Source organism: Stylophora pistillata, chromosome 13 (genome assembly GCF_964205215.1).
Source record: "Stylophora pistillata chromosome 13, jaStyPist1.2, whole genome shotgun sequence".
Classification (NCBI taxonomy): Eukaryota; Metazoa; Cnidaria; class Anthozoa; order Scleractinia; family Pocilloporidae; genus Stylophora; species Stylophora pistillata.
Window position 1 is genome coordinate 17,121,615 of NC_142531.1, and position 9,476 is coordinate 17,131,090.

The window sequence follows — 9,476 nt, forward strand, 5'->3', positions numbered from 1 at the left end:
GCACGGTTTAGGAGCTGGGTGCCAAGAAAGGGGAGCATACCATCTTTTTCGATTTCCATTGTAAAGCTGACAGAGGGATGGGCGTGATTCAGGGTGTGTAGGAAATCCGTAGCTGTAGTAATGTTGGGCATTATAGTGAGAGTGTCGTCAACATATCTGCGATAATAATCAGGCAGTTTACCTTCGAGCACTAGCCTTTCTTCCAACGATGACATAAACACTTTAGCTAGTAAAGGCCCAATTATAAGTGGGGACCCCATGGCCACTCCGTCGGTTTGTTCGTATAGGGCACCATTGAACTGGAACAACTGAGCCTTGGTGGACACGTTCAACAGATCAGTAAGGTCTTCTTTGGAGATTTTCAGATTGTACGTAGAGTTAAACCAGTTGTCCCTGAAGGCTTTCTCGGTCAGAATCGCAATTGTTTCGTCTAACTGTACGTTGGTAAATAGGGATGACACGTCATACGATACCAAGATATGACCTTTGTTGATTTTCAGTTCTTGCACTTCATTTATGAAATCGAAGATGTCAGTAACAGTGTGTTGATTCAAAGATAGCGGTTTGAGCTTTTCATCAAGCCACTTGGCCAGTGCGTAGTTATAGGTATTCGTTGCTGATAGAATGGGACGTACGGTTAACTTCTCCTTATGGGTTTTTGGTAGCCCATATAGGTGTGCTAGTCTCGAGCCTGAAGAACTTACAGATTGAGCAATGTCCTTTGGAAGGATTCTGCGAACGGTAGATTGTAACATTTTTTCTCTAATCAACAGCGGGTGATAGTGTTTGGGCGGCCTACCTCTGGAGTTTGGTCTTTCTAGTGGGATAGAACGGAACTTGTTGGTGTCGTTAACAGACGCTTCAGATAGTAAACGTATGTACTCAGTCTTATCCATAATGACAACACCGGACTCTTTATCGGGTTTGGTTATTACAATATCACTCCGTCGTTTTAACTGTTCGATTGCAGTCAATAGCATCTTGGGGGGTTGTGAGCTTTTACGCTGGATGTAGTTGAGGGCTACGGAACGTAGGGTAGCGGCAGCAAGTTCTTTGGAGTTGTCATTGTTGAGGTGCCGTTCGAGTTGCCAATATGCTTTTTCGAAACTCGCCTTAACATCGATGCTGGACACAAAATTTCAGACGAATCTCGGAGCGTCGCGCCACGAATTGAAAACACTTGGACCGATAAAAACTACCAAATCTTAAAAAACAGCATCATTACATATGTTGACAGCAATTTGAGCAATTCTTGATCATTTATTTACTCAACGTAATTGAATTTATCCGACCTTCTTCTAACAAGATTAATAATAGGTCAAAAGTAACCTGTTATTTAACTATGTGCTATATACAAAATAATCGACTGAAAATCTGGCTTTTGGAAGGTGAAGTGTGGTTCTTTTTGATCTCCAAAGGATTTTTTGGGGAAATGATTCAATGCGATTAAATCAAATTTTAAAGTTGGATAAAATGAGCTGATTTGACGATGCCGTCAGTTATTGGAAAATGTACACATTCACACGCAAACTCGATTGTTTCGCATTTTACATCCAATCTACAGCTTATTTAATATAATATTATGGTACCACAAAAGGGAATTGCAGTCCTGAAATTGTTGCATTGCTCCCATAATAGCGTTATAACTTGGCAGGATAGTCAACACCTGATAATGATTGTTTACACAGCGTAACTCAGGGTTTCTCTCTTTCCATTCCGTTGAAAAGGAGGCTGTAATTACTTCACGCAAGAGATCTATGTTTAAATATAAGTCTTTAACTAAACCGCGAACCAAATGTTGGCGAAATGTTGCTTGTTCAGAAATATGTTTCTCGTGTGCGGAGTAACGCTAATGAATTCAAAATTAGGGTCCACAGAAATCGACAACTCCGCAAAAATACAAGTTTGGACTGTGAAGCACGTGGCTATAGGAACTAAGGTCGAGTGTTACAGAAAGGAAACAGTAGCAAACAATTATTTAACTCCGATCCTTTCTGAGTTCATATTTTTATTTTGTAAATTATTGTTTAGGTTGATAAAGCTCATTTTAGGACAAAAAGAACGAAAGCATAAACCTAGTTCGGTGATTAAAACCTCTGCTTGTTACAATACTACTGTCAATACTGTATTTTACTGTTGATAAGTTTTCAACTTCCCTGCACTCTACGAAGTTTTCTTCTGTTGATGGTATGTAATATTCAAAATGAGTTACAGTCAAACCTATCAAATGAAATTCAGAGGGGGTTTTTTATCGTTAATCGCTGAAACCACACTGAGTATCTAAAGAAACACTTGGTGCTTACTTTGCGTAAGAAGGAACCGGTCGAGATGACAATTGCCTCGATTAGAGGTAAGGATTTTAAATAATTTACAAGTATTTCTTAAGACGCTGAAAAATTGAATCGTACTTGTTTCCTCTTCCTTACTGTTTTTAATCTCTATTGATTGTTTGATTGATTACAGAAATTACCTTGAAACTGGCATTTTCGTTTACCAATAAAATGAATTGCAGAGAATTAAAAGATGTGAACTCTGCAACAGCATTGCGTGTCGTTCTCCTCATAAGGGTATCTGCTGCTCGTTCAAAACTATAGTAAGAGTACACTGTGACTTCGACAGACGATCCAGAAACGGGAAACAGTAATTATACCTCTTCTTGCCTGTTCAAGGCGGATTGAGAGCAATTCCGCTAGTCTCGGTTTTTCCGGGCCAAAAGACGAAGTTGACCTAGTTCTTAGCCGAGCAGCCATATTCTCTCCTCCTGCTGACATATATACATTCCATGATAATATGTCCCTCGCTTAGTGCAAAGCTTGGTTTGGGGTGAGCGAGAGGCTCTAGTTCGAGGCGCAGAGTTCCTGCTGATATATCAAACCATGCTCAATAATATATCGCCATATGATGCATTGATTGGCTTTGGACTTCTATAAGAAGTAGACATTCACTTCTTAAATTTATTATCTTGGAAGGAAGGATTTAAGGAGATAGGCACAACATGGATTTGTATTCACTTTCTTTTTTCTGGTTAAATCTAGATGTCAATCTTTTCCCGATGGGCGTGAACATTCTGGTCTGACCAGACAACTGGCTTATGTTAAATTTTTCATCACGCATCAGCCACGCTCTAAAATATTTCGCCATATAATGCATTGATGGCTTTGGACCCGACCATATTTGAGGGGAATAGATCCCTACTTGGCTACCTTCTTGGGCAAGAATACTAAATAACTGATTAGTTGAGTTGATTTTTCAAAGCCACTGTTTCCAAAATGCAAGTATTTCATGTAGGTACAGCGACTCGCACTCGAGTCTGCTGTGTCAGCTGCTGCAATGATTACTCGAAGCGTTTCTTGAGTTCCGAGATACGCAGAAATGGTTTTATTTTCCGGGAAAAGGTGGGTGTGAAAAATGTGAACGTGCTACCTGGGTCGTCGTAGTCTTACTACCGGCACGAGTAACTTAACAAGGCACAGTAGAGTCTAGAGAAGAAGTAGTATAAATATAAAGCTGTTGAACGTTGACTTTTACGAACATTTCAGCGAGAGTTGTGGTTTTCCAGGTTTGACCCTTATAAAACTTCCTTTAAATAAACAAATAGTTAAACACTACACTTTTCTTTATCGCACATCTGCAGTCATGTATGATGGGCTATGCCCTTTGCAAATCTTTCGCTCTTTTTTTGTCCTCAGTAAAATGAGCTTTATCCCTCCAAGTACCATGAAACATTCAATTATGATGCATTAAATTATGATCGGAGTTAGATAATTGCTTGCTCCTGTTTCGTATATGTAACACACGACCTTAGTTCCTGTAGCCACGTGCTTCGTAGTGCAATCTTTTATTTTTGCGATTTATTTCTGTAGACCTCATTTTGAATTAATTAGCGTCATTCTGCACGCGAGAAACATGTTTCTGAACTAGCAACATTCCGCTTACATTTGCTTCACGGCTCGGTTGTAGACTTATAATTAAACAAAAATCTCTTACGCGAAGTATTTCAACGGAATGGGAAAAGAGAAACACCGAGATACGCCTTGTAAACAATCATTATCAGGATGTGCTGACTATCCTGCCAAGTTCTATTGCTATTGACGGAGTAATGCAACAATTTTAGGACTGCAATCCCCTTTTGTGATACAGCAATATGGACAGTAAGATGATATTATGTTAAATAAGCTGTACTGAGATTGGATGTAAAATGCGAAATAATCGAGTTTGCGTGTGAATGTGTACATTTTCAAACTGACGGCACCGCCAAATCAGCTCGTTTTATCCAACTTTAAAATTTGATTAAATCGCACTGAATCATTTCCCCAAAAAATCCTTAGGAGAACAAAGAGAACCACACTTCGCCTTCCAAAAGCCAGATTTTCAGTCGATTATTTTTACATAGCACATAGTTAAATAACGGGTTACTTTTGACCTATTATTAATCTTGTTAGAAAAAGGTCGGTTAAATTCAATTAGATTGTGTAAATAAACAATCAAGAATTGCTCAAATTGCTGTCAACATATGTATTGATGTTGTTTTTCAAGATTTGGTAGTTTTTATCGGTCCAAGTGTTTTCAATTCGTGGCGTGACACTCCGAGATTTGTCTGAAATCAGTTGAGCTTGAAAGCGGCATTTGGTCGAAATTCTGTTATTATCGATTTTCTCGAAAATAAATCGATATTCAGCCAAACGAAGTATGCAGTGCTTTGTTTTACCATAAGGCCTACCTAACTTGAGAATGCAATGAATATATGAAGTTCATATATTTTTGAACTGCGGTATACCGCAGTTCAAAAAAAAAAAAAAAAATATATATATATATATATATATATATGAACTTCATATATTCATTGCATCTGATTTATCATCGCGGGTTTATTACGAATCAACTTAACGGCCTGCTCCCAGTTGGCTTGTTAGCTCAATTGGTAGAGCGCTGCACTAGTATCGCAGAGGTCAGTGGTTCGAATCCCGTACTGGCCTGATTTTTTTCAGGTCAGATTTTCGCTATTGCATAAATAGTGCTATCTACTGCGAAGGATCGTGCATCATACGTAACTTGAGAATATGAGCCGAATCGATTTTTTGGCTGTTGCCACCAAATGTTTGACCGTTGGTAACATACACTCTCAACATCTCTCTCTTTTCTGTTGCCCAAGTATTTTGGAAGGATTTGACCCAATTCTAAAAATAAAATTAAGTAGGCTCAGCTGTTTCACAGTGACGTCACCTTCAGCATTAGAGACCATACGTCATATACTACTTTAAATACTGCTGACCACAATAGGCTAATTTCGAATTGTTAGTGCGAGAAAGTCTGGTAACTAATTAAGAGCACCAAGTCGAGGCTGAGGGGAATAAGCGCTGTGACTGTAAGTGTGATATGAGGTTTTGTGCGATCGCTGTGCGCAAAAACAACTCTAAAAAAACGGCCGGATGTCAACTTTTTCGAGTTTCCAGGCGAAGAGAGACTTAAAAAGAAATGGACTGCCTTCTGTCGTCGGGCTGATAAGGAGTTTACGTCAATCAAGAACTTACACATATGCTCTGAACACTTTGAGACGAAACAAATCGTAAAGAAACTTTCTGGGATCAAAAAATTAGTACAAGGGACGGTTCCAACAATTTTTAATCCATATTCAGACCCTAGATGTCCGAATCAACGCGAGGAAAGGTCCAGGGAGCGGAGAAAACAAAATTCAATTGAAGGCAGCAAAGAAGTAGTTCCCGCCAAAATTTTCCATGTCTCCACTGATATTGCTTTAAAAGATCATGACTACGTGGTAAAGGAAGACAAAGTTCATGGAATAAAAGAATTCAAGGAAAAGGAATGTGCGTCTGTTCCTTGTCAAACGGATATCGATCACCAACAAATGGACGATTTGATGAAAAATGTGTCGATGCTAAAAGCGGAAAACAAAAGAATTCGAAACGAACTCAATGATAAGCCAGCATTAAAACGAAAACTTTCCATGGACGATATACTGAAAAATGATGAATCCGTGAAATTCTACTCGGGATTTCCAACATTGGCCTGTTTTATGGCGATATTTAATCTACTGAAACCTGCAGCCGAGAAACTGAAATACTGGGACAGCAATAAGGGGAAAAAAGTAAATTTCTAATACAGACCTGTAGAAAAGAGTGGCAAAAGGAGAAGTCTAACCATCTTGCAATAATTTATTTTGACCTTGGTAACACTTCGATTGGGTTTACTTGTTCAACACCTGTCAGACACTTTTTCCACCTTTAAATCTTCTGTTTGTAAGGTGTTCACCACTTGGATCTCCTTTCTTGCCATTACTTTGAGAGATGTTTTGTTGATTTGGCCTTCTAAAGAAATGGTTCGCCTAAACTTGCCCACGTCATTTAGAAATTATCCATCCACTAGGGTTATAATTGATTGTACGGAGATATTCATTCAGAAACCCACCTCTCCTGCTGCACAGCGAGCCACGTGGAGTGAATATAAGAGCCATAACACTATGAAAACGTTAGTTGGAATAACTCCATCAGGATTTTTCAGTTTTGTGTCAAAATTGTGGAGTGGAAGTACAAGTGACTGCAAACTCACCCAAAAGAGTGGAATTTTGGAATTGATTGAGGAAGGGGACCACATCATGGCTGACAGAGGATTTGCAATCAGAGACTTGCTTACAAAGCGAAAGGCCTTCCTAAACATGCCTCCCTTCTCTAAGAAAGGTAACTCAATCCTTAACTTATTGCTATTTACAGGACATTCCCCTACTTACCCATCATGCACACAACAGTCATTAGTACTTCCTTTCCTGTCATGGATGTTTGTAACTTGAGAGAGTCACATTATAAAGACAATCTCAACTTGAAATAAAGACTTAACAGAAGACTGAAAGGTCAATATTAAACATTAATTTTTTATTTCTTGCAAAATAGGTCAGCAGCTGTCCAAAAAGTCACTGAAGACAACAAGATCAATTACCAGTGCAAGAATTCATGTTGAGAGAGCCATTGAGAGACTGAAAGACTTCCATATTCTACAAGGAAATCTGCCTATACCACTTGTACCTCTTGCTGATAAAATATTAATAGTTTGTGCTGCTTTGTGTAACCTACTACCTCCACTTACAAAGTAGAACTCTCCAGTATGCTTCCAATTTATCATAGAAACAATTACAACTAACTTCATGAAGCAAAGAAATCTTTCTGATTTATCTTACTCTTAACTTAACCCACTTAAAACTGTTGCTTCAGTTCACAAAGAAAGGATGTTTTTTGGAATTCATCCACAGAAGATAACACTAGTTTACCAAAAAAAAAAAAGACTTGTGATACCACAATCACTTCCGTCATGTTTACAAGATCTGCATCTTGAAGTACTGTCATATATTTCTTGAGTTCAAAACAGTACAACATGCAAAAAAACATGTGTATTCTCTAACCTGCAAACAGGTCATTAAGACTATTTTGCATCTTGTAAGTGTATAAATTGACTTTATGATAGACAGAGCTTGAATTGTTACTCAGTTGTGAGTAACCTCTTCAAGAATCTTTCCACTGAGGAGTTCAGGCACCACGTGTTCCAAAAAGAACTTTGATAGCTTCCCCACCATTTTATCCCACAGTTCTTCGTCAATTTTAACAGGTACCACTAACATTCCCTTAAGAGTGTAAATGATGAGATTACACTGTTCTAATCTAGCTAAAGCTAGCTTTCCTTGCATTTGATAATTCCAAGATGTTTCTTTTTTTACATAATGTTTGCCAGCCACTACATCAAGGCAGGGAGCTGCTGCAACATGGGGTTGAAGATTTCTCTTGCTAAAAATGCTCTTGACCTCCAAAAGTGCCTTGGCACAACACTTACAAACTTGAATTCTGTCTAGAGAAGCTCCCAGATATGGATACCGCTTGTCTACGATAGGACCACTTAAAAAAACCTCCAAACCCCTATGTTTTGTTCTATGTTTCTTGATATACTCTTTGATGGCCACAACTTCCTTCTCCTGACCCCAAGAAAGCTGATGTGGGGTGCTGTCCTCACTAAGAGGACAATAATTCATTAACAACTTCCCTGTATTTTTGGAATTGGTTGTCTCTTTCATGTGGCATACCTTGTAAAAATTGGAGGCAGTTATCCTCCTTGCCCTCTGTGAAAACCAAAATTCTGAATTACTTGTACTTTGACTCAATGTTTTCTGAAATATTACCTCAGTTGCAAACTCAGAATGATGCAGAAACTCTAAAAAGCTACTACAATGCTCATACGTAGGATTTTCCAAACTTTGAAAATTATTTTGAGCAAAAAATATGTCAGCTAAATCTTTAAGGGAATACACCTGCATATTCTACTATTTCCTCATGATCAATGTCAGCAGATGTGATCTGGTCCAAGAGTTCTTCCTCGTTCACAGCCTGGATGGGGGGTTTTGTTATAAACTGCAAAGCTACACATGAAGGGGCAGCTTCTACCAAAGTATTATAAAACTTCTCTTGGAATGACTGGGAGAGATTATCAGAGCACAAAGGGTTAAAGTCATGAGGTTTTGGACAATCCTTGGATATTTTTCCATACTCTGATTTTTTAAATTTAAAATTTTCCATTGGAACAACATTTTTTGTGATTCTTTTCCGTTTCACCCAAAGGCAAGAAACTGACGTGCAAGTCTCCAAGTCATTTCTTCTAATAGTTGCTTCCAAATCAAACAGAGCAGCAGCTGTATGTCTGCATGCACCATCACCACTATCATACGAAGCAAAATAATAGGACACTAGTCTCTTATACCTTAAAGAGTCTGAGTTCATTTGCACAGAAGTAAAATAAAACATTAAAAAGTAAAAAACCATCAGTTCATTCGCTTGTAAGGAAAAGGAAAAAATATGGCACACACATGACTCACCCGCCTTTGCAAGCACAGTAGGCAGAGTAAATGCTTCCAGTATATTGAAGAACGATAAAACCCCAGTAGAAGTCTTTTCCATCTTCCGTTTTGGACCTTCAGTAGGTTTTACTTTGAACTGGAAATAACAGTATCCATCCTTTTTACCTGTCTCGTCATCACTTAAATCGTGGTAGTTCAGATCCTCCACATGCCCGTCCACAAACAAGCGAAAACCCTCGAGACTTTTGTACGAACGTCAACAGTCTTCATCGTAGCCATCTTTTCCAACAAGATAATGGTAAATATCAGGAAACCTGAAGTATGGAACACCTGTAAAGTCATGAGTCCAATCCTTGAGCGAAAGTGGATGGGGAAGTAATTTTCCTCCTGGCACTGTTATCTTGGAATTAATTAACTCATCGCGTTTCGTTTATTCCTCTTCAATTTTTGGAACTTTTATTTCGCTGCATTCTTACATAGCTCCAGTAGTTCTGTTCTTCTCCTACTCTTACCGTTAATAGAAATTTGAATATCTCTTTCTCTTAAAAACTTTTGAAGCTCAGATACTTTCATTTCGGCAAAGTTGGCATGGTTCGCTGCTGAGACGACTTCTATTCCCCTCAGC

The 9,476-nt window shown here is 38.6% G+C and overlaps 2 protein-coding genes and 1 pseudogene across 2 annotated transcripts; 1 reads left to right on the forward strand and 2 right to left on the reverse strand.

Annotated features, from left to right (window-relative positions):
- Positions 1 to 1,114, reverse strand: part of LOC148717908 (uncharacterized) — a 1,974-nt pseudogene extending 860 nt beyond the window's left edge.
- Positions 1,115 to 6,263: 5,149 nt separating this feature from the next.
- LOC148717909 (uncharacterized) lies at positions 6,264 to 7,105 on the forward strand. The gene is made up of 2 exons (XM_088742180.1): positions 6,264 to 6,695; positions 6,906 to 7,105. Exons 1-2 carry the CDS (start codon positions 6,335 to 6,337, stop codon positions 7,103 to 7,105), a joined length of 561 nt encoding a protein of 186 aa, XP_088598306.1. The 5' UTR covers positions 6,264 to 6,334.
- On the reverse strand, positions 6,867 to 9,380 carry LOC148717910 (uncharacterized). Its single transcript, XM_088742178.1, has 2 exons — positions 8,870 to 9,380; positions 6,867 to 8,712 (listed from the first exon to the last, which is right to left on the reverse strand). Exon 2 carries the CDS (start codon positions 8,312 to 8,314, stop codon positions 7,493 to 7,495), a length of 822 nt encoding a protein of 273 aa, XP_088598304.1. The 5' UTR covers positions 8,315 to 8,712; positions 8,870 to 9,380; the 3' UTR covers positions 6,867 to 7,492.
- Between the last annotated feature and the right edge of the window lie 96 nt (positions 9,381 to 9,476).

What these genes read in the sequence shown, in the direction of transcription:
- LOC148717910 (XM_088742178.1), bottom strand. Translation starts at nt 8,314, where the DNA reads ATGCAGGTGTATTCCCTTAAAGATTTAGCTGACATATTTTTTGCTCAA.
- LOC148717909 (XM_088742180.1), top strand. Translation starts at nt 6,335, where the DNA reads ATGGTTCGCCTAAACTTGCCCACGTCATTTAGAAATTATCCATCCACT. An exon ending in GCCTCCCTTCTCTAAGAAAG is followed by an intron (nt 6,696 to 6,905) that starts GTAACTCAATCC and finishes CTTGCAAAATAG; the next exon opens with GTCAGCAGCTGTCCAAAAAG.